Genomic DNA, 25286 nt, shown 5'->3' with positions numbered 1-25286 from the left:
AATTATAAGACATTCATTGAATCTGTTGACATTTTTTTTAAAACTAAGACAATCGTCGCTAGTGTCCATAAAAAATAAGAAATTAAATAAGATTCAATGCATTCGAAATTGTGTTTTGTAGTTCCATATGTACACGGATCTTGCATTTTTCTCGAACCAACATGTTTATCGACAAAAAATTATTTTATTTGTTCTGCCAGATCATATCACCGGATACTTAGATCGACAGACCCCTGTGCTCCACGTGGCTCATACCAAATATCCCCAACATCAGATTCATGGGTGATGATCTGCTGATATTTGTCAGTGAAGTTTACCTGTCACAATGTCAGTACTTTTCGATTAGAGTTATCGCTTTGGGTAATATATGCTAGTATGGGTGGCAACCACCACTGGGACAATCACCGCTTCATAAAAACAAAGGTACATATTTTTGACAATAGCGGGCGTCATTGTACATAACATATTTGTATAATTCTCCACGATCGAATCACCAGTACCTGGGTGAGTTACGTATAGGAACCATTAACACGCGAGTCCACTTTTCAAATAACATTGAGTCTATCTGATACTCTAGTAACCACGGTATCCTAAATTCTACAGCTGAATGTAAACACTACCACCAACCACGTGAACATAATAGCTCCATATACGGGGCGTGGAGTCATAGTTTAGTTGATGTCAGTTTCTTTGGAGAATGGACAAGAGCATTAATTAGTCAATGGACACAAAGAGGAGCCACAAAGCCTTCCAGGAAATGATAGAAAATCTTGATCCTTAAAGAAATGTCCACGATATGTCCCAGGATGTTATGGATTTCAACACCTACTATTCGTTATTTCATGGTACATGTTTTCTATTTCAAGGCGCCTGTTTGTCTGAATCATGATGGACACCCGTCATTCGAAGCTTGCAATGTATGTTACCACTCAAGAGACACGAAAGAGGATTACAGTGAATGGGTATACGAAAGAAGATTGCAATGTATTTTACGTCTTTAGGAATTCAAACGATAATTGCAACGTATTTTACAACTCAGATGATTCGAACAAAAATTGCAACGTGTTTTATATTTTAAGGGGATGAAAAGGAAAACTCTTTTTTCAAAGTTCGATTCCTGGCAAGACTGGTATTAATTCATGTCCCTCAGAACATTGACACCTATTTCTTGGGTCGACTATCTGTGATTCACGTCCTGGAGATATCAGAGTACGTATCCCTAAAACAAAAACAAAAGACGATAAGTCAACAAACGCATATAGAGGGCGTACAACGAAATGATTTGATTCTCTATTTGCCAACTTACGTAAAAAATTTCAAAACGATTCACCTCATATCTACGCGCGAACGATATTCACTGTCGACGTCATTGGTTACGCCTTCTAAATGCGAGATGATTTAATGAAACAAGGACATTTGTCGTTTACTTCCCAGCACTATACAGCACAGCGGTTCATAATTGCCATAAAAAACAATAGCACCCCAAAAAACATATTTAAAAAAAAAATTGATGTTACTGTCTGGTATTATTATGAATTGAGCTAGAATAGTGAGTGGCACATGTCAGTTAAACATAATAGAAATAAAATTATCACTGTCAGTACTGGTTCAGAATTTCTAATACGTGTTTCCACTTTGTTAAATAAGTGCTCATGTATGCTGGCTAATACATGGCATAACGTGTTTTTCATCTACAACTTTGTTTTGTGTAAACTTATCCCACGTTCTAGAATCAACTGCTGCAATTTGTAATGTCTGCCAGTTAAGACAATGGTGTCTTTAATTGTGATGTAATTGTAATTTTTGTATTGGTTTATAATTGGCGATGGCATACAAACTTGAAGACTACACAAGCCACCAACATGAAAAGTGTGGTGACTGTATTTGGAGTAATGAGATAACATACTAACATACCAACATTGGGAATGGTTATTCAAGATGGCGACGGGTAGTGGATCGCTACCGATATTCCAGCGGTACACTGCTAATGGTGTCCCCATTCCAATTGCACGACAGACTTTACGACTTCGGGAAAAGTATGTTATTTTACTCATATTTGTAACTTTCGGAACATTTTGTTTTGGTGCTGTTCTGTTTATTCCAGAGAAAGTCGGACTAGAAACCATCGATTTAAATATTGGTGGTGAAGTGGGTGAAGTGTTGTTCCCCCATCCTCAGATCTCAATAAAACCCGGCGAAGGATTTATTGACAAACATGACGACGAGGAACATCGAATACAAGATGAACAAATTCTAAAAGATAAAATTGTGTTTCAAATGAGGCAGGATAAAGCATTAGAGGAAGCACAGGCCGCGCTTCAAGGCAATCCTAAGGAGGTCCTTGATGCCATCCAGAAAGAAAAAGAAGAAATTTTACACAACCAAAAACAAGAGGAACTGAAAAAAGTTGAAGAAGACATACGATTGAAATTATCAAATGTTGAAATCGTTGATACAGGTGTTGTGGGGGTGAAAGGCAGGGAACCGACAGATGCCGATGTGAAAGAAAAACGTGACAAAGTCCGTGAGGTAAGGGAGTTGTAATGTTGTTCATTCATACATGTACATGTATAACAAAGGGCACAAGGATAACGTGGAGTGACATATGTTAGCATATGTCAGATACTTTAGCTTCTTTTATACCATATTAATGTTATTCTAAAAATGATATTTGCATTGTTTTAGCCATCACAGGGTCCTTGATAGCATATCGCCTTGTCACTTAAAATGTGTACTGTTAAACCAATATACCGACCGTAAGCAATGTTGCACATACTTGATTCAGTGATTGACTATACACCAAGGCACATGAAATTGAAAAATTGTTTTTTGAGTTCATGTTGATTGTTTGATTTTAATATAGTAGTATTACCTTGACATTGTATATATATGTAATATGTAATATATATATAAATTATTAGACGCATACAATCCTTAAGAAAGGACAAAAAAGGGTCTTACAAAAAAAAAATTTAAAACTATAAACTAAAAAAAATCTTATTCTTAAAATATAAAAAAATAGCCTTTATACATGTATAATAACTCCTAAAACCATGACATGCATTCACATCCAAAATTTATTTTGTTGAAGTATTTTTTGTTTTATGGTAGACTATTAGAGACTCTCTGGTAAGGGTAATGGCTGAAAAAATACAATTTAAAAAAAAAAATTTGCCTTCACATAGTTTTATGCTCTGTTTTTGTTGATGAATTTGCTGTATTTTTTTCACATTTATGTCAAACATTCAAACTTCATATATCCATTTGTTTCATGATCTGATTCAAGATGGCTGAATGAAGTCCATTTTAATTTTAAAAATTCAACCAGATCTCAGTTGTGTAGGGATGGATTTTACTTAAACTTGGTACTCACATTGGACATTATGGGGCCTTGATGCATGTCATTTTGTTTGTCAGCAGATTTAAACTGTTCTGGAGCCATATCTCTTGTACATGTATGCCTTGACCAATCATTTTAAACTTTATAGATAAATCATACATCATGTCACACATACGTACATTAATTTGTCAGATTAATTAATCCAATTCAAGATTGCATATTGTTGGCACTTTTCATGTTAAAAAAAAGCATCAAATTCAGGCATTTCGTCTGTTCATAACCTAAATGGAATTGTGGTTATACAACTATTGTTGGTTTATGTATTTAATGACGTGTATTAAAGGACCATAGTTAGACTGGCAAAATCGGGACTTATATAATTAATTGTCAATTTAGTCTTTTTAATGTGATCGCGAAAACTAGCATGACTGCGAAAGAAATCCAGACTGGACGCATCTGCAGGCGACCCCCTGCGTTGGAGTGAAAACCGGAGCGAAATCACTCCGGTGATTATGCTAATTAAAAGCTGTTGACTAGCATTGACAACGAATCAGAGTGCAGCTATATACGTTATATGTTATCTATGTTAATGTACGTGACCATTAACTTCTGAGGTCCCGGCGATTTTGAAAGACTTATATACATTGGACATTTAAATCAACTTGGATGAAAGTATTGCTTTCGCACTTAGAAAGTTAAAAAATCCATCTCTGTGATCGATTCGAATCAACCTTTGAAAGGTCATGTTTACTTTCACACACCCACTCATGAATAATCAATGACATCATGAATAATTAATAGCAGTCAAATATCTGCAGATGCGTCCAGTCGGGATTTCTTTAGTGGTCAAGTAAGTTTTCGAGATCACGCTAAAATGACTAAAAGGACAATTAATTATTTCTTTTTGTGAAACAAAAAAGAAGTCCACACTTTGCCAGTCTAGACCATAGTGTTTCTTCAGATCAGATTTGATCATCTTGAATTGCAGATCAACCCCATTATTTCATTCACAATAACATTGACACAGTTGTATTGATGTTTGTTACCAGGAACTGTTAGCTTAGTGGTTGTTTACAACAGACCTGAGTTCAAATCCTATCTAGGTGCTTGTGTTCAATTGTGCCTGATTGATACCAGTATAGCTTGTTTATTAAACAGAATCCCATTATGATAGGAAGCCCTGCCCTGCCACAAAGTCCCAAACTTTAAATGTTGTCTTGGTATCGAAAATTGTGCATAAAAACAGTGGCATTCATATTAGAAACTGTTGCCTAGTACAAACACAAAGTTTGAAAATGAAGAGTCAAGGCATGCAGCCTCGGTTCAGCATTTATTGAAACAAATTTGGCTGTGAGACTGCCATTTTGAATCTGATCTGAAAAAATAATGATGTGCATTAGGGTCATATCATTTCCAAAAACAATGGATTGAATATCAATGGAGCTTGTCTAGACATTTTGTTGAACCAGAAAGAAAAACTTTTGGAAATAGCCTTTTTACTACTACAGTTGGTGACAATATTCAAATCCACACACTTACTGACAAAAATATTTCCTATAAAAACATCAACATTTTTTATTAGAATTTGCCAAATGCTGATGTATGCAGTTTTATTTTACATAAATACCTCAACTCAGCTAGTAAGTTTATGTGCGTCTTGTTGGTATCACTATTATTGCCTTTTAATTGGAACATGTCAAATAAAACACTTTTTAAGACCTAAATACAGCCAAATATCACCACTAAATAATTAAACTAATTGTAAAAAATGTCTTAATTGTAGCAACCTTTACACGTTTCAACAAGATGTCTATACAAGTCTCAATTAGAGTTGACCAACACTTATTTCTACAAACAGAATCGTCTAAGTAGATTGTCATGGGTCTTGGTATCTCTTTGTCTAATTAGGCTAATTGAAGAAATTTCTGAGGGTAATTAGTGATTAGAAGTCTTTAGAAATAAATAAACATGATTTCCGTGTAAATTGTTGTGTGGCAATTAATACCTGGCACTAAGTAAGCATCATGTATAGCATGGAATTCACCCCTCTTGACCCTTTACAGAATTTAATCAGATTGTCTCTTGATACATATTCAAAAGGTTATTTGTCTTCTAGTAGCAATCTTCACAGTTGACGTGGCCATTATAAATTAGCTATGGCATGTGCTATGATTTTGTGTTTTGACTGCTTTTATCTTCAAAATCTATGTTCCTCCCAAACAATATTGCCGCTGAGAAATGTGATTGAAGGTTTATGACTCACGTGTGTCTACAGGATTTGAAATTTATGATTGTCCAGTTGCCCAAGTCAATCCCTTTCGCTATGGGAGAACCAAATCCTTTATATTTCTTAATTTTTAGTTCCCATTTTGACGTTGTTCAAAAACATGGACTTATGGACCCACACCAGACCTATATCTTAGACATATCTTAGACATATCTGGGCCGATTACATTCAAACTTCACACATACATCATACATAATATTATACAAATGCACATCAATTCTGATTCAAGATGGCCGAATGACGACCATTTTTGTGCTGAAAAATCATTGAAATCAAGCTTTTCTGGCTCTTCGCAACTGTTTACAGACATACATGGGACACTGTGCTATCTTGATGCATGTCATTTTGTTTTTTAAATTGGATTCAAAATGGCCGACTGGTGGCTGTTTTGTTTTAATCAATGCAGTTCTAGTGTCATATCTCTGACATGCTTTGACTGATTATGTTCAAATTTCATTTATTCATTATGCATCATGTCATAGATATACAGATGTATTGGTTTCAATGGACATTTTGTTTAAATTAATGCTGTTCCAGAGCAATATCTCTCAACATAGACAAGTATTCGTTTGACAATCAGATACAAGATGACTGAATATCATGTTAGCTTCTGGATCCATATCTCTGACATGTTTATATTCAAACTATATTACTATAAACAAAACTTTATGCCAGTATAACTATTTATGTTTATATAATATTTACGCTGGCTTAAAAACGTGCGAACTCGGACAGACGCAGACGTAAAGAGACTTCATCACCACAAGCTATTCACATTGGGTGTTTGAAGTACATTGGCATCCTAAATTTAAATTGAGACCCACATTTATACAATTCTTAAACTCAAAATACACTGCTTCGTTGCAACGAATTGATATGTATGTACATTATTATGACATGGCCCAGAATTGGCAATTGCTCAAGTACACAGAAGACAGAAATGTAGGATCAATCGACTCGTCACCTATCAGCGAGTAAGTGCCACTGTGACATTATCCATTGGCTGCCATATTTACACCGCTTGTAAAACTTCTGGTACGAACACATGAGATTATAATTTTTGAATTACCAGGCCTAATTTTTTTAGTGAGAACACAAGAAAAACCAAAATGGTGTCGGGCAAACTGCAAACAATACAATGTATATACTTTTAGACCTAGTCTTTTGAAAATGGCTGGTGATCTAGAAACAGTTCTCCTGAAATCTCATTATAATATTGTTTACATTCGTCTGAAAAGTTTTACAATTTATTATTATGCATTTAACTTGTAGATGATGAAACATGCGTGGACTGGTTATCACAAATACGCTTGGGGTGAGAACGAACTTAAACCAAACTCTAAAGTTGGTCATTCAGCGAGCATATTCGGACGATCACGCATGGGAGCAACGATAGTAGATGCTACTGATACATTGTATCTTATGGGATTAATGGAGGAATACCAACAAGCCAGAGACTGGATTGCCACTGATTTCAATTTTGCAACAGTAAGTATTAACAACTACCAGTACATGTAATGCAAGGCCATTGCACGGCCTAGTTAATATGTTTAGACTCAGAACAAAAAAAGCCTGATTTGCAAATGAGCTATTGTTTATGGGCTCATCTTTTGAATCCAATAAATTGATTAAACTTGCTTAATTAAACTTGCTTGATTAAACTAAAAAAAAGTGAGTTTGTTGGAATACATTTCTAAAAGGTTGGCAGTGAGAGTTTCTCGGTCTTAAAATGTGCTGACTATTCAAAAGCTACATAGTGTTGTGTCTGAAATCAATGTTACCGATAGTACTGACCTCAAGTTACCATCTACATTGTCTAACAAAGAATTAATTTGCTGGTTATTTTTACATGTTCTGAAAATCACATATGTCAAACTGTCAAACACTGTCACCACTAACACTGCCATTTTAACTGCATTGAAAATTTTTGAAAAATGCTCGCAAAAATGAAAGATTAAGGCTTACATATTTTATTTGGCTGGTAGTTCAGCACTAGTATGACATTAGGATAACACCCAAATCAGATAAATGCAAGTACTATTAAAATCATATTAATAACTATCGTTTGTGAAACAATGCTACAACTGCAGAAATTTGTAGTTTTGAACTAAGTAAGGGAGGCGGGGGCGCGATATGTGGCAGGTTTTATTTGAAATTTTTACAGTATCAAAATCTAGAAGTACTATATATATTGCTTCATTATCTAAATACAGTTTAAGTAACAATAAATTCAGTTTAGGAAAACCCAAAAAACACTGCCAACTCTCTCTTCGACGTGACATAAGCAGTGATGTCTTTCCAATGAAGGGTGCCATTTTGACAATATTCGTCTCTAGCTAGGATGTGACGTTCATGATTTGGTGGATTTGACTCCTAGGTCACTCCTTTCAAAGCCAACGTGAATGACACTAATGTCACAGTCTCTTTTGCATTTTATTTTCAAAATGACAAAACGATACAACTATGATGTGGTTTGTTTGCATTTTTTGAATTGTTGTCATAATAACTGTTACTCAGAACTCTCAACCAGGGAAGCGGTTAGTAATAGAATCTTACAACGGGTGCAAGATATTTACATACACCTACAGTATGTAACTCTCGCACGTGGTAGGCAATTACCGAGGGACTTTGAAACATCCCCAGACATTTTCCTAGACACTCCAATGAACGTTTTTTGTGGCCACATACCAAAGGCATACCGTGTCCGGTGTTTTGATTAACTGTCACATGAGCGGGTATGTAACTTTATTGCGTCTACAACGGCCGCTGGATCGTTTAGGAAAGTGTCTTGGGATGTTGCAAAGTCCCTCGGTAATTACCTACCAGGTGCGGGAGTTAGATGTATGTAAATATCTTGCGCTCACTGTAACCTTACTTCAAAAATCTTTGCGTAGGCTTGTGTCATAAAGGTCTGCTGTGGCATGCCTGCTGCAGACTTAATCCCTGGTTCATACCTAAAGCTGTTGCCAGTTTGTTGTTTTAGTGGTCTGAGGTTCAGACTACCACAACAGATTAGCAACTAGTTAATGCTTTCAGTTAATGCATTCAGACTACCAGAACAGATTAGCAACTAGTTAATGCTTTCAGTTGATGCATTCAGACTACCAGAACAGATTAGCAACTAGTTAATGCTTTCAGTTAATGCATTCAGACTACCAGAACAGATTAGCAACTAGTTAATGCTTTCAGTTAATGCATTCAGACTACCAGAACAGATTAGCAACTAGTTAATGCTTTCAGTTAATGCATTCAGACTACCAGAACAGATTAGCAACTCATACATATAAGTTTTTTATATTATATATCGGTACTATCAACAACTGACTTGTCCAGTAAAAGTATAATGGTATTATCAGTTTTCAAAACCCTCTAAAATGGACCATTTTTCGTTCACTGCGAAACCTAACACTATGGGTGAAATCGAACAAAACAGGACAAACAAATTTCATAGCATCGTCAGGGTATCAAAACATAGGATGGGATTTGACAAACGTGACATTAGTTTTTGATGATGATCAATTTTGATAAAATCAGGGTATCTCAACACCATATTTTCTTCTGAAAGATTCACGTTTTAACATTGAGCTTTTAAAAAAGAAAATCACCTATTGTATATTGACAAAGAGTGGTTACAAACAGTTCCGAAATATTTAATTCTTTGTGTTGGCAGAGGGATTACAGCAGTTGCATTAATGTTAGTCGTGACCGAGTTGGGGCCCACTCGACTTGCGCCACTCTCGTTCATCAATCTGTTATCTGACCAAAACATGGAAAACTGTCTGCATATGGTGATAATAATAATTGTTACCGTATTACCCCGGGCACGCGCCCAGGGGCCTGAACATACAAAATCGGGAAAAAATGGGGGTGGGCGCTTACCCGAGGACCACCCCAAAAACATTTTTAAAAAGTTGTTTTTGTGATCGTATGATAAGGTCAAATAATAGAATGCTTTCGTACACTTTGTACACGTACTTATTTCTTGATTTATGCGAGGTTTCAATAAACGTGAGCACTCGGTCAAGAACTGTGGGAACACTAAGACACGGGGTCGAATTTCAAGAATAAAACTTGTTTTATGTCAGCGAATGAAGTTGTATTACTCACTGAAATTGTCTACAAAGTATGGTAAGTATTGTAATCAATGCACGGTTACTTTTTTAGTAACCGTGATCAGTGCACGCAAGTTGAAACGACCGGGAAAAACTACCGCTTGTAATCCAAGATGGTGATGACCTCATTAGCATAATTTTGTTCACGCACGTATTGATACATCGCATCGTAATTACTGAAGAATAGCAGACAGGGTTATGAAACAAATAAACCTTTTATTACTGATGTGAAATGTTTAAAAACTATTGTGAATACATAAACATATTCAAATGGCGATACATAAAAAACAAACTGAAAATAAACTCTGGTCGACCTCATTAACATGATTTATTCACGCACCCACACACGTGAAAACATTACAAAAATAACGATGATGCAACAAGTTCCCATCGTCGGCATGCCTCATTATGGTTATCGTAATGGACTTGAGGTCGGCAAAATGTGTTTTCTTCAACGACAGAAAAATAATCCACATGACCGTAAGGCCATAGCTGTGATGAAGGATGGAAAGAAACTAGCAAGTTTACGACGTGATCTCTCAAAAGTGCTAGCTCCCGTTATGGATTCACAGTCAGCGAAATACTACGTTTTAAAACCAAGGCTAAGTGCTTCAAACCACTCACCAAGGTATGGATCGTTGCAATATTGCAATATTGGATTCATCGTGAATGAAGAGAAAGCAGAACGTGTGCGCCACATGCTGCGTGGTTCAACTTACGTCGTTAAGTTCCAGTGAGTTTTTACGTAAAAACAAAAACAAAGCGGCCCTTTTCAGGGCCACCACACACTCCAAAAAGAGAACTACCGTAACAAACACACTATTTAAATAAATCGAACGCGTTCGTTTTTGACAAATAAAACTTTATTGTTGACCCCGTTCTTGGCTAAAAATCACCCTGGGCGTTTAACCGAGGATGTCCCCAACATGTAACTTTTGTGAAAACAGGGGGGTGGGCGCTTGCCCATGGAGGGGCGCATGCCCGGGGTAATACGGTATATTCAAATTATATTGATTTGCTGAACATTATGGTATCTATTACGACATGAACGGCAAAGAAGATTCGGAAAACAATTTTTTCATGTCGATGTAGCATTGCAAAAAAAACACTGTAAATTATGCATTGCTGACGACAGTTTGCATTTATTTCATTCATTACTATAGCATCCAACTATATATAGCTGCACTTCCCTCAATCGTCATGTCATACTGGTATCAATCAGTATATGTTCTCGCGAATTCACCACCAAAGTCTTGGTTTTGTTTTGTGTCAAGCTATCAGGCAGCAAATTTTGACATATGCCGAGTTTCAAATTTGTCTTTACACATGCTGACTCTGAGTCTCGTCATGTGCTGATATCTCTCACATGAGCGTCACTAGTGACAATTTAATACTGGATTAATCTTTTGAGAGCCAAAGTACCTTGGGATTATCGTTCAATCAAATAGAAAATTTACTGAAGGGAGGATATCAAAGTAATCTACATGCTTTGCCAAATAAAACAGATTGTCAAACATATTTTCATCTTTTTAATACATATATTCACGGATCAGCAATTTGTTGGGCGTGGAAATATTAATTATAACAAATGGGGGAAAAAAACTTGCCTAAAATTTATGGTTTTGTACAAATACACAGCAAATAATGCTTCTCGACTGAAATTGAGAAATCCCCTTTGGTTGTAGATGTTATAACACGTACGATTAAGTTCTGCTGCAGAGTGACAAATATGCCACTATATAATTATGTGAAAATAACATTAAATGACCCGCCATTGTCAAAAGCTTAATAGGAAACCAGCGTGAAAAACATTTCAAAAAACGTATTTGACCTAAATTGTCAAAACGAAATTTCAGGAAAATTAAGGACATTATTAAACAACAGTATAATAACCTACTTGGGAGGAAATATGAAAAAACATGAAAACCAAACTTAGAACATACACTGAGTTTAAAATTAATTACAATTTTAAAGAGTACTATTGTGTTAAATTCAAAGCAAAGAATTTCTGTAACTAAATTCAGAACAAGTAATCACAGCACAGCATATCCATAGAAAAAGGAAGACGCATCATAACCAAAAACTCTGTTAGAAAATAGGATTTGCAGACATTGTTCATTGTTAGATTATATTTACTTCCTATTGCAGTGTCCAAAATAGCGAAGCCACTGATAGCATACTCTATGCCCTAAAAACCATAAAAAATTTATCAGAAATTCATTTATTGTATTTTTGATTTGTAATAATGACATTCTGTTCATTTTTTATTTATTTATTTATTTATTTATTATATTGCTATTAACTGATTTAAAAAAAATATTTCAAAGGAAGCATTAAAGATATTGTTATTATACTTAAAAATATTGATGTGGTCATGAAGTCAGTAAGAAATTATCAGAAAGTCAGCAATCAAAAAAAGACCAAAATATACAGGTCTCAAATGTCTGAAATGTAGAAAGTAGACAGTGAATGTTTAGTTTGTTCAGGATTTTATGGTTGAAGGTCCATGATGACGAATAATAACAAGCAGCATATATGTCGTATTCTAGCTCAGAACACCTTTATTACAAAGACAGTTACATAAACAGCAAAATACATGTAGATTCAGTGCAGACTTTCATGACCTTGCCAGTATTCAAGAAAGGATAATCAAAATGTCAGTGTCTGAAACATCCTCTGTTATAATAGCCTTATTTTTACATTGTCACCTACATGTATACGGTGAGACCTATAGACTCCCAGTATTTCAACATGCTATTGTCACTTTTTAACAGGTTAATCAAATGCTCTGAATAGCCTCTGCTTTGGAAAGGTCAATGTACATTCAAAAATATACTTATAAAACAACAATCATGATAATAAAAAAAAAAGATTTATTCTTGCTTCTCACCTTTCAGTTTTGGTCAACAAAATCAGACATTCTTAGTTTTTGTTGTACGTAATCCATGCATGCATGCATAGACTTGCATTGTACATAACAATTCATACAGCATTTGACAGTGTGTCTTCAACAGTTACAATATGCCATAATTTGGTGGCATCAATCAGGATTCTGCATGGATACTGGAAACGAAAAATCAAACTAAAGCTTAAAGCCTGGGACAAGTAAAATAGCCATTCGGGCAACTCTCTTGCCTTAACATACTATAATAAATATGTAGAACAAGTGAATTTAAAAGTTAATGTCAAGGCCTGGATAGCTTCGTTCCCGGCAAGTCAGTAAATACACGTATTATACTCTGTCTTTGTGCAGACTTCTTAAGCAAATAAATTTAATGTTAAAAAGGTGATTTTAATTTTCATTTGAAGACGTATATTAATTAGTTTGATGGCTTTGTACATTTCAGCAAGCATCAGATGCATCAGTGTTTGAAGTGAATATACGATTTGTAGGTGGCTTGCTGTCTGCTTATGCCATCTCAGGTGATTCGGTAAGTACACGTAATGCCTTTCACAGTCTCATGCAAGTTGTTCCTGTATTAGCTCACGTTTATTTGGAGTATTTTTGTTATTCTTTTAAAAAAAATGCAAAATACTGTAAAACATGTTGAAAAAACGACATGCTATTTTAGCGAATCATGGCAAAATGACGTAATAGCGAAATGTTGATTTAGCGAATCTCTCTAAGCTTGTCATTGTTGATTTCCTGTTTTCACAATACTTGTTGTGCGCCAAAACAAATGCACAGTTATCACCTCCATAAAAACAAAAACAAAACTGTCAAGTGTAGTTTGATTCTGTTCGCATGATAAAAAAACTGATTCAACAGGGATTTGAAAAAGCGAGTATCGTTGCTGCGTTACATCCAGAACATTGACCTTTTATATCGGGACGCAAAAATTACTAAGTACTACTAATTTACGTAATAATATATCAGTATCGCTTCATTTACTTATTTTCATTGAAATAATGACCACAATGAATACGTTTATTTTTGTGTGTTAATTTGCTTTTCAATAAAGTGTATCTATCATGTCAGTACGTTTTTTCTGTGTTGTTTACAAAGTGTGTGTGGAGAAAAAAGACGTTGTTTGGCGGCCATTTTGAATTTGTAATAAAGTCATTAGCAACATATTAAATTAGCTAATCAGTTCTCTCGCTAAATTTGCTAAAAAGACATGTTTTACAGTATACAAATGATACTGATAGAGCCATAGAATCTTATACACATCAGCAAAACTACATCAATATACAAGGCCAAGTTGTTAGTGATGTATCTTCAACATTCAGCGTAACACAACCTGTGTCAACAAACACCATTTCCAGTTAAGATTATTAGTATATACCAATGATTTATATGATATCCATGTACGTATATGCGAGGAAGATCCCAAACTATGTGACTTCCATGCTTATAAGTTCCATCGCCTTATTTAAAAAAAAGTGAAAAACAAAAAAATCAGTTTCAGACCACTCACTATTTCTTTCACTTACTTTCAACATTCCTATTTCTGACATCTTCCCACAACTTAAAATAATATCTTCCTTGCATACCTCGTTTGTTATTTTTGAACCATATATTGAAATTGTAAGTCTTCATATTACTGAAACAAGCAACAACAGCTGAAATAGTTTGAGGATCTGATGGCATGTGATAACTATGTCTATATACTTATATTTAGATTTTCAAAATGAAAGCAGTTGAAGTTGCTGATAAACTGTTACCAGCTTTTAATACTCCCACTGGTATTCCCATGGCCATGGTCAACGTGAAAACGTAAGTTGTCTCTAAATAAATTTACATTTTTAAGTCAGTATAAAATATGCACCACAATTCCTTTTATCTTACTATCATATAACAATCGTGAGCAAAAAAATTGCAGATTTCCCTGACATGACTGAACTGATCACTTTCTATAGTAAATTACATTTCTACCATTTTTTAACGTGGTCTCAGGCATGGTTGGATTAGTACATACCCGTACCTACATGTTACCACGCATATTTTGACTGATTACATTCACTCTGTGTGAATACCTATCATGAGACACATGTGCATTTGTATTTAAGCATACAATGCAAACATATAGCAACTGTTTTATACCACGACTTGTATTCATTTATCATATGTATTATGTCTCTTTTATGTGATACAGCACATCAGTTATTTTTTAATATTTATCCTTAAAATACAATGCATTTAATGACTTATTATTTGTTTTTAAATAAAATAATATGGTAAATATTGTTACTGTATCAGTAATGTTTGAAATTCACCAACAAAAAGGTGCATTTTCGTGTTACTCAGGTAGTCTCATTTACAATTTAGCCATTTCTAATTCCGTCAATCTCTGTACAATGTAGTTTTCCCAACGTGTGAGAAGCTGCTGATAGAAAGTTAATAAAAATCGGTGGCACGAATCAGATAAGGAATATTATTATTAATATTATTAAGACTTAGATGCATGTACAAAGTTTATGATTCTGTTTTTTTCATGGTGACAGTGGGTTTCAAAATGGATACATGGAATAAATAGGGTCACCAATTCATGACTGTGTGATTAGATTACTGGTAATTAAATTTGTGTAGTAATTGTGTAGTAAGGTTTGAAAATCTAAAAATTACTACACTGATATCACTCTTTTGAGATGGTTTAATTGTCATCCTGCGATAGGTAATGACAGTAAACAATTTTATTCCTTGGATATTACATGAAACATCAAAGCTCAATTTAATGTAAATTTCAAAAAGACACAAAATTATTGACAGAAACTGTCACATTTCACTCAATGGCTTTTTTTCTGTGTTAATTTCACAGTGGTGGATCACATAATTGGGGTTGGGCATCTGGAGGCAGTTCTATTTTAGCAGAGTTTGGTTCCATGCATGTGGAGTTTGTGTATCTATCAGAAATCACCGGCAATCCCATCTACAGGGAAAAGGTGAGTCTATCAATATGAGTCTTTTTTTTTTTTTATTATATATTTATAAGTTTTTATTGGTAATCATTCATAATACATACAGTAGCAGAATACACTGCATGCAATATACAGGCAATATACAAGTGCATTCAAGACATAACAATTTGGTAGATTTTAATCCACTTAATATTACAGCGTATTACAATTTTGTCTTTGTTCACAGCAATGTTGTATTCCTAAGTCTTCTTTGACATCTGTCATAAAATAAACCCGCATAAGTTATTAGGAACAAAATTGATCAAGCCTTTTTGGCGATGGAAAATTATATCCATTTGATTCAAAATCAAGAATGAAATTACAGAAAAAAATATTAATGGGGGAAAAATTATGGGGTTTGGAAAGTTGTTTTTAAATTGCACATGGTTCATTAACAAAATAATTCTGACATAAACCAACACTGCCTGCACTGTTATGTGAATATTTATTTTTAAATTTGAAGAACCAGTACTTATCACAATATCACACAAAAAAACACATTTAAATGTTGAAAAACGCAATGCTTATTTGCATATTTATTACATTCTATTATTACATATGTATACAGAATAATTAACATCTTACCTTTATGTACATACTTGTTGAAGTATATGAAATCTAAAGAAATTCTAATACGTGATAAATACTACTACAATGTGGAAGAAATTAAATTATTATTTACACTGTATACCTCAAATGTTTCCATAGTAACTATTTTATATAAATTATATTTAGTGTATGAATATTTTATATTGCTAATTAGGCTGAAAAAAGTTATTTGCAATTGTTTGTGTGTCCTATATATTTCAATATAAGTACCGGTACATATATAACAAAATTATTATTTGTTGTATGTTGGATTATTACAATATTACTTATTTTGACCATACACACATCTGTCATATATGTAAGTGCATGTACTTACTAATAATATGAGGTTATTACGAGAATAACCTTATTATTATACATCATGAGAATGCCAGTATTCAACAAGTTTAGAACGGATTTAGCGAGCTTCTTTGTGTGGAGTCTGGTCAAACCCTGGTGGCAGCCATGTTTGTTTTTAATATTAGAGAACACTTACATGTGTAATTGCTCCATATTTGGAATTCGCATTTCCTAATATGGTATACCCAGTGCAATATCGTGACAGATGTATAATAATATTTGTTATTGACTTGTATATTGTATTTCGCTATCATCTTTATAAAATTCGGTCTGACGAAATATTTCGCATCTTCAGTTTGTTTTCAATGATGAAATAGAACAAAATACCTGAAAATACATTTTGTATCAAATTCATCATAAATATTTGAAAATAAATTGAATTCAACATACCATAATATAGTATTTCAATGAAGAACCAAGTATTCCACGATAGTGTATTGTATAGTTCTATATTCTTTCCATCTTATTCACCAAATGGTTGCACACTGTGTTTATATTCTTTTTAAGGTTCAAAAAGTGCGAGATTTTCTGGATGACATCGATAAGCCAAGCGGATTATACTACAACTATCTAAATCCTAAAACTGGTAAATGGGGAAATCGTAAGTATAACCCATTGCTATTATTAGGTGATCTTCTATCTGAAAGCTATTAACATTACTGCATTGTGGGTAATGTAATGTAATTTATATAATTTGATACTTAGAGTGCAGAATATTTTTAGCATATTGATGCACTATTCCATAATGATTTTAATAATATATAATTTGATATGAATAGATTTTTACAACATGAAAAATGGTGTCTGTTAAAAATTATGCTATATTAAACATTCGTTCTTTACAAGTAGATGGGGATTGCATGTAGTGACCATAAATGCGATTCAAACAAGCAACAGCTGCTGTGTTAACAATAGTTTTAAATTATACGCATAGTATTATGCAATATCTGCATGATACAGAGACAGCATTATTATACTATCACTAAAATGCTTTCAATCATAGAAATGGCACATAATAATACAGTATCCATTTAAAAAAAATAAATAATAAGATATTATTCACTAAAAGTACCCCTGTAGAGTAATAAATTATTTTCTCTTAAATATTTGAGAATATGATTTTTTTTCATCCCTGGAGATCTTCTTTGATTACTTTCTCATTAATTTATATGTAATTAAAAATTAGGTTTTAAAAAAGAATGTATTTATACTTTTTTTTTTGCTTTCCACAATTCCTGTGACTATATCAGTATTATAAATTCCTCTATACAAACTTCTTGTCATAAGATTCAACCCAGCAGCCTTAGTTATGACACATAGAATGAGAGTAAGCATTTCAATAGACCATTTTCAGTTCACTGCGAGAATCACGCGTTATGCGTGAAATCGAATGTAAAAACAGGACAAACAAAGGTCATAGCATCGTAGTCGCGTCAAACATCGTGTGGGATTCGACAAACGCGAAAGTATTTTGGGGACATTTCCATGCTTAATAATGTGCTGTCCACATTTGATGATAGGCAATTTCGATTAAGTAAGGGTATTCGGAAGCAATATTCCTCTGTCGAAGATCGGCCGGTCAATGTAAGCTACGAAATAAAGAAATTCTAGTTCATAATCAAATCGTTCGATTTTTTGCGGCAGATGTTCGACGCGCGTCTGTCATGCATCTCGCGAGATCTCACAATTGTACGGAAAATCACCTATTGCCAATGCTTGGTTCTCTGTTATAACTTGTCTTCATTAATACGAGTATATTATTATGTATAAATATATTATTATTGGCTGTCTAAGCTCTATGGTCTAAGCAGTGTGTGCAGTAGAGATAATATTGTTTGAATGACCTAATTGATTTGTTATTTCTACAGAACATGCCTGTATTGGTGCATTAGGGGATAGTTTCTATGAATATTTGTTAAAATCCTGGATCCAGTCTGGTGGTGAAGATAAACAGGCAAAGAGAATGTATTATGATGCTGTTGATGTAAGTATTGGGGGGGGGGGGGCAAGATTTGGTCTGGTGGAAGGGAATGGAGAAAGATTGGGTCTGGTGGGAAGGAATGGAGAGAAGGTTTTGGTGGGAGGGAATGGAAGGAGAGATTTGGTTTGGTGGGAGGGAATAGAGAGAGATTGTGTCTGATACGAGAGATGGGGTCAAGCGGGACGTCACCTTCAGTCAAACATTGAGTTGACCCCTGGTCAAAATGGCTATTACACTTCTTCTTACCCACTGATGATACAGAATGTATTTATTAAGTCTCTGTGTACTGTGTATTTTACTACATACAGGCAATTGAGCAAAAAATGAAACAAACAACTGCTGGTGGTTTGACGTTTATTGGTGAATATAGATCTGGCCGAATTGACAGAAAAATGGACCATTTAGCATGTTTTAGTGGTGGAATGTTTGCACTTGGTGCCAAAGGATCAGATAAAGAAGAACATTATTTAGATTTAGGTGCCAAGTTAACAGAAACTTGCCATAAAGCATATGATAACACTGGTAAGTCTACGTTCTGTATGGAATGTGGGTATTTGTAGATTAGGTGTCAAGTTAACAGAAACTTGCCATAAAGCATATGATAACACTGGTAAGTCTGCCTTCTGTATGTGGTGTGAATAGTATTTAGGTGTCAAGTTAACAGAAACTTGCCATAAAGCATATGATAACACTGGTAAGTCTGCCTTCTGTATGTGGTGTGAATAGTATTTAGGTGTCAAGTTAACAGAAACTTGCCATAAAGCATATGATAACACTGGTAAGTCTGCCTTCTGTATGTGGTGTGAATAGTATTTAGGTGTCAAGTTAACAGAAACTTGCCATAAAGCATATGATAACACTGGTAAGTCTGCCTTCTATATGTGGTGTGAATAGTATTTAGGTGTCAAGTTAACAGAAACTTGCCATAAAGCATATGATAACACTGGTAAGTCAACCTTCTGTATGTGGTGTGAATAGTATTTAGGTGTCAAGTTAACAGAAACTTGCCATAAAGCATATGATAACACTGGTAAGTCTACGTTCTGTATGGAATGTGGGTATTTGTAGATTTAGGTGTCAAGTTGACAGAAACTTCCCATAAAGCATATGATAGTACTGAAGTCTGGCCTCTTTATGTGATGTGAACATCAAGGGGAATGGTGAATCCCTTGGTATGTGGTGTTGACATGGACATGAGAAGGGTTGGCTCTGATATGCTTTCGATAAAGCATATGATATGAGTGACAATTTAGACTTGTATTATTCACTTCTTGATAAATATACTTCATAACATCTAATACTGACAGAAGTTATGTACATAATGCTACTCTCTATTGACTAATAGTGTTTTTGTTTCAGCAACAAAACTTGGTCCTGAAGGCTTCCGTTTTGATGGACAAGCAGAAGCAGTGGCCATGAGAGCTAATGAAAAATATTATATATTAAGACCTGAAACATTTGAATCATATTTTGTGCTCTGGAGGCTAACAAAAGATCAGAAATATAGAGATTGGGGTTGGGAAGCAATACAGGTAAATGTGTTTGCTATGAAATGATATATATTAACCTACTGCCTCCTGTGTCAAACAAAAATTTAAACTTTAAATAAAACATAGGTAAAATTTAACATGAATATATATGCGTTTTTATTTTTACAGGCTTTAGAAAAATACTGCAGAGTAGAGAATGGTTATTCTGGAATTCGTGATGTGACGAATCCTCGGCCAGCGCATGATGATGTTCAACAAAGTTTTTTCTTAGCTGAGACTTTGAAATATTTATATTTATTATTTTCAGAAGATGATCTAATACCGCTAGATCATTGGATATTCAACACTGAAGCGCATCCTCTGCCTGTCGTTAGTAAAAATTAAATAAAGATTAATTATAAAAACAGAATTTAAAATTTAAAAAATGATTCTTGTACATAACAAAATCAGTCCTTTTTCACTTCGGTTGAATTGTATTTATACAGTGCTACAAAATGTCTGAAATGTTTGTGTTCTGGGTTGCTCTGTTCTGATCCATACAGGAGCTGGATCACTTTCTGCTAGACCATACTGCAACTGTGTCACTTTGTGCTGGACTTTACTGCAACTGTGTCACTTTGTGCTGGACCGTGCTGCAACTGTGTCACTTTGTGCTGGACCATACTGCAACTGTGTCACTTTGTACTGGACCGTGCTGCAACTGTGTCACTTTGTGCTGGACCGTGCTGCAACTGTGTCACTTTGTGCTGGACAGTGCTGCAACTGTGTCACTTTGTGCTGGACAGTGCTGCAACTGTGTCACTTTGTGCTGGACAGTGCTGCAACTGTGTCACTTTGTGCTGGACCTTGTTGCAACTGGTCACTATACTATAACCTGGTGACTATGTTCTGGTTTATATTGTATCCTGGTCAATATATCCTGGTCCTTACTATAACCTTGTCACCGTGACCTGGTCACTGTCCGCTGTATATTGTAACCTGGTCACTTTTTTCTGGTCCATGCTGCAACCTGGTCACTATGTAATGGTCACTATGTAATGGTCCATGCTGTAACCTGATCACTATACCCTGGTCCATGCTGTAACCTGGTCACTATGTCCTGGTCCATGCTGTAACCTGGTCACTATGTCCTGGTCTTTGCTGTAACCTGGTCACTATATCCTGGTTTATACTGTAACCTGGTCACTATATCCTGGTCCATACAGTAACCTGGTCACTTTGTCCTGGTCCATACTGTAACCTGGTCACTTTGTACTGAACCATGCTGCAGTTTGGTCACTATGTTCTGGTCCATATAGTAACCTGGTCACTATGTTCTGGTCCATATAGTAACCTGGTCACTATGTTCTGGTCCATATAGTAACCTGGTCACTATGTCCTGGTCCATGCTGTAACCTGGTCACTATGTCCTGGTCCATGCTGTAACCTGGTCACTATGTCCTGGTCCAGGCTGTAACCTGGTCACTATGTCCTGGTCCAGGCTGTAACCTGGTCACTATGTCCTGGTCCAGGCTGTAACCTGGTCACTATGTCCTGGTCCAGGCTGTAACCTGGTCACTATGTCCTGGTCCAGGCTGTGACCTGGTCACTATGTCCTGGTCCAGGCTGTGACCTGGTCACTATGTCCTGGTCCAGGCTGTGACCTGGTCACTATATCCTGGTCCATACAGTAACCTGGTCACTTTGTCCTGGTCCATACTGTAACCTGGTCACTTTGTACTGAACCATGCTGCAGTTTGGTCACTATGTTCTGGTCCATATAGTAACCTGGTCACTATGTTCTGGTCCATATAGTAACCTGGTCACTATGTTCTGGTCCATATAGTAACCTGGTCACTATGTCCTGGTCCATGCTGTAACCTGGTCACTATGTCCTGGTCCATGCTGTAACCTGGTCACTATGTCCTGGTCCAGGCTGTAACCTGGTCACTATGTCCTGGTCCAGGCTGTAACCTGGTCACTATGTCCTGGTCCAGGCTGTAACCTGGTCACTATGTCCTGGTCCAGGCTGTGACCTGGTCACTATGTCCTGGTCCAGGCTGTGACCTGGTCACTATGTCCTGGTCCAGGCTGTGACCTGGTCACTATGTCCTGGTCCAGGCTGTGACCTGGTTACTATTGTCTGGTCCATGCTGTGACCTGGTCACTATTGTCTGGTCCATACTGTGACCTGGTCACTATTGTCTGGTCCATACTGTGACCTGGTCACTATGTCCTGGTCCATACAGTAACCTGGTCACTCTGGTGGATCATCCTGCAGCTGGGTTACCATGTTCCGGTTCATTCTGTGATCTGGTCACTTTGTTCTGGACCATGCTGCAGTTGGCTCACTTGCCCCTGGTCTGTAGTTTATTCAATTGTTTGATTTGGAATGGCTGTATAGCAGAACTGTACCTGGGGAACAAACATAGAAATTTTTTCATCTATGTTTATCGCCTTTGTGTAGAGTTCTGGTACAGAATGGCACAACATAGTTTATTACTCGACTGATATGTTTATTAATGGCCTATGATCTGAAAGAAAACATAAGATCATAGTGAAATTTGAATAAAATTGAAAGTTAACAAAATTTATTGAGATAATTAGGAAATTTCTGTCCAGAGATGTCCATATTTTAGTATTATATGAAATGATATTGATGGCATTTTAATATGCATTATTATTTATGATCATGGTTGTTTGTTTCACTAGTGTCCGTCTTTTTCAAACAGAGAGATATCCCAATAACAGTTTGATTCATTTCTTTAGAGAATGCCAGTATCTGTTTAGCCATCTGTGTGGCTGAACTAAATGTCATTCCCCATACTGTAAAATGTTCATGGTGGTCTTGTGTTGTGCAATAATTTTAAAATAAAGTATAATTTTGAAATAGTTTTATGGTAATGCCACCAAGACGATTGATACAAGAAAAAAGTTTTTAAAAAAAAAATTTCCTACCTCTTTCATTTCTCCTAATCGTTTACTTTTATTTCTCCTAATCGTTTACTTTCATTTCTCCTAATCGTTTACTTTCATTTCTCCCAATCGTTTACTTTTATTTCTCCCAATCGTTTACTTTTATTTCTCCTAATCGTTTACTTTTATTTCTCCTAATCGTTTACTTTTATTTCTCCTAATCGTTTACTTTTATTTCTCCCAATCGTTTACTTTTATTTCTCCTAATCGTTTACTTTCATTTCTCCCAATCGTTTACTTTTATTTCTCCTAATCGTTTACTTTCATTTCTCCTAATCGTTTACTTTCATTTCTCCCAATCGTTTACTTTCATTTCTCCTAATCGTTTACTTTCATTTCTCCTAATCGTTTACTTTTATTTCTCCCAATCGTTTACTTTCATTTCTCCTAATCGTTTACTTTCATTTCTCCTAATCGTTTACTTTTATTTCTCCCAATCGTTTACTTTCATTTCTCCTAATCGTTTACTTTCATTTCTCCCAATCGTTTACTTTCATTTCTCCCAATCGTTTACTTTCATTTCTCCCAATCGTTTACTTTCATTTCTCCTAATCGTTTACTTTCATTTCTCCTAATCGTTTACTTTTATTTCTCCCAATCGTTTACTTTCATTTCTCCCAATCGTTTACTTTCATTTCTCCTAATCGTTTACTTTTATTTCTCCCAATCGTTTACTTTCATTTCTCCTAATCGTTTACTTTCATTTCTCCCAATCGTTTACTTTCATTTCTCCTAATCGTTTACTTTCATTTCTCCTAATCGATATCTCTGTGGAAATCAGCCAACAAATCATTCTATTTTTTTCTTTATATATATTTTTGAATGTATTTAGAGCTTATTTTAAGTAATTTTAGGTGCTTTTTAAGGTTATATATTTTACACAGTTTTTGCATAAAGCAAGATATTTACACCATGATTTGTTTTTCATCAAATCTTGGAGCCTTGTTAATGTCTGCATATAGAATATTATTTTGAAGAACCTTTTTATTCTGAATCATACACTATCAGCTACTAGAGATGATTCATTTCTGTAAGCTCTTAGTTATTTTTGATGCTCTTTCTGAAAATAATGTAATTATTGCTCTGGATACCAATTTGTGCAGAATTATTATTTTGGTAACCATAGTAACCAGTCACAAAAAGGGTTAAAGGTCAAAATTATGAAAAATGCATCAAGACAAAAATGGCTGCTTATTGAGAACTGCAAGATTGTTGCCCTTCATATAGTGTTCCATTATTTCTTACTGTCATTGATAAGAGAAAATTGAACACTATTTGTAGCACAAAAACAAGTCTTGCTCTCGTTCTCAGTTAGATCTCAGCGGCCATTTTGTGTCCAAAGTGTATTATGAGTTAACACATCCAACAAATGGCTGAACGTCATGCACAACAAACATTACTTTGTGGAATTTCTCTTCAGATCACAGAAAGATGATGCTTGCACTTTCACAGTGTAAACCACATATATTTTTGTAAACTTTTCTCATAGAGCCATGGAAATGATATTTTAATAGAACATTGCTTTGATTCAACACTTGACATGTTTATCATGGCCTTGATCCTAATATTACTGAATTTCCTCGTACATAATTTGATGGCAATGATGAATTGTTAATTTATTGAGTACCGTAGAGTCACACGTAATATGTAAATGTCTATCCAGAAGTTGTACAGTTGACCTCATCTGTCAACTCTTGAAAATCTCTAATTATTGTTCAATATTTGCAATGCAAGTTTAAAGCATTGTGATAAAGTGTTTTTTTAAATGTGTAGTCTGTGTTGTCAATGGTTTAGTACATTTTGAAAGAATTTTCTGAAATGCACATGGTGCGACTGGCCTATTTATTGTGTAATGTCACTTTCAGAGTTGGAGGGGAAGAGTCCCCCTCTTTGTTTCACCTTATATAAGGTCCCATTAAAATGAAATCTGACTTATTGATTGACCTCACTTAACCCGACTCTACCAATCCTGGATTGATAGTTTTCAAACAATACTAGTACACCATTGACTTGTATGCTAATGAAAGCTTTTCACAACCAAATTCAAGATGGCTGACTGGTGGCCATTTTAAATTCTACAATTCCTGTGTCAAGATGTTGGATGTAAATGTCAAACTTCGTACATACATAGAACATGGGACCTACATCACTTGATTTCATGAAATTACTCAAAATACTTTTCCAGACATGCATGGAATGATTTTCCAGACTCTTTATCTGTCATATATCTGGCATGGGACAATGTTCACTTACATTGTGACAATCTTTGTGAAAA

General features: G+C 35.1%; 1 protein-coding gene across 1 annotated transcript; it reads left to right on the top strand.

Annotated features, from left to right (window-relative positions):
- The first annotated feature begins 1888 nt into the window (after positions 1-1888).
- LOC100376162 (mannosyl-oligosaccharide 1,2-alpha-mannosidase IA-like) lies at positions 1889-23488 on the top strand. Its single transcript, XM_006815914.3, has 10 exons — positions 1889-2529; positions 6900-7115; positions 13087-13170; positions 14362-14456; positions 15499-15622; positions 17093-17186; positions 18454-18569; positions 18875-19088; positions 19926-20098; positions 20225-23488. Exons 1-10 carry the CDS (start codon positions 1939-1941, stop codon positions 20438-20440), a joined length of 1923 nt encoding a protein of 640 aa, XP_006815977.2. The 5' UTR covers positions 1889-1938; the 3' UTR covers positions 20441-23488.
- The last annotated feature ends 1798 nt before the right edge of the window (positions 23489-25286 follow it).

This window comes from Saccoglossus kowalevskii, chromosome 11, assembly GCF_978046115.1.
Source record: "Saccoglossus kowalevskii chromosome 11, keSacKowa6.1, whole genome shotgun sequence".
NCBI lineage: Eukaryota > Metazoa > Hemichordata > Enteropneusta > Harrimaniidae > Saccoglossus > Saccoglossus kowalevskii.
The sequence above is the reverse complement of the archived record's forward strand: the minus strand, read 5'-3'. Positions and strand labels throughout refer to the sequence as shown.

Coding starts and splice junctions, on each gene's coding strand:
- LOC100376162 (XM_006815914.3), top strand. CDS start 1,939: ATGGCGACGGGTAGTGGATCGCTACCGATATTCCAGCGGTACACTGCT. Junction 2,530..6,899: donor AACGTGACAAAGTCCGTGAG/GTAAGGGAGTTG, acceptor TTTAACTTGTAG/ATGATGAAACATGCGTGGAC. Junction 7,116..13,086: donor CTGATTTCAATTTTGCAACA/GTAAGTATTAAC, acceptor TGTACATTTCAG/CAAGCATCAGATGCATCAGT.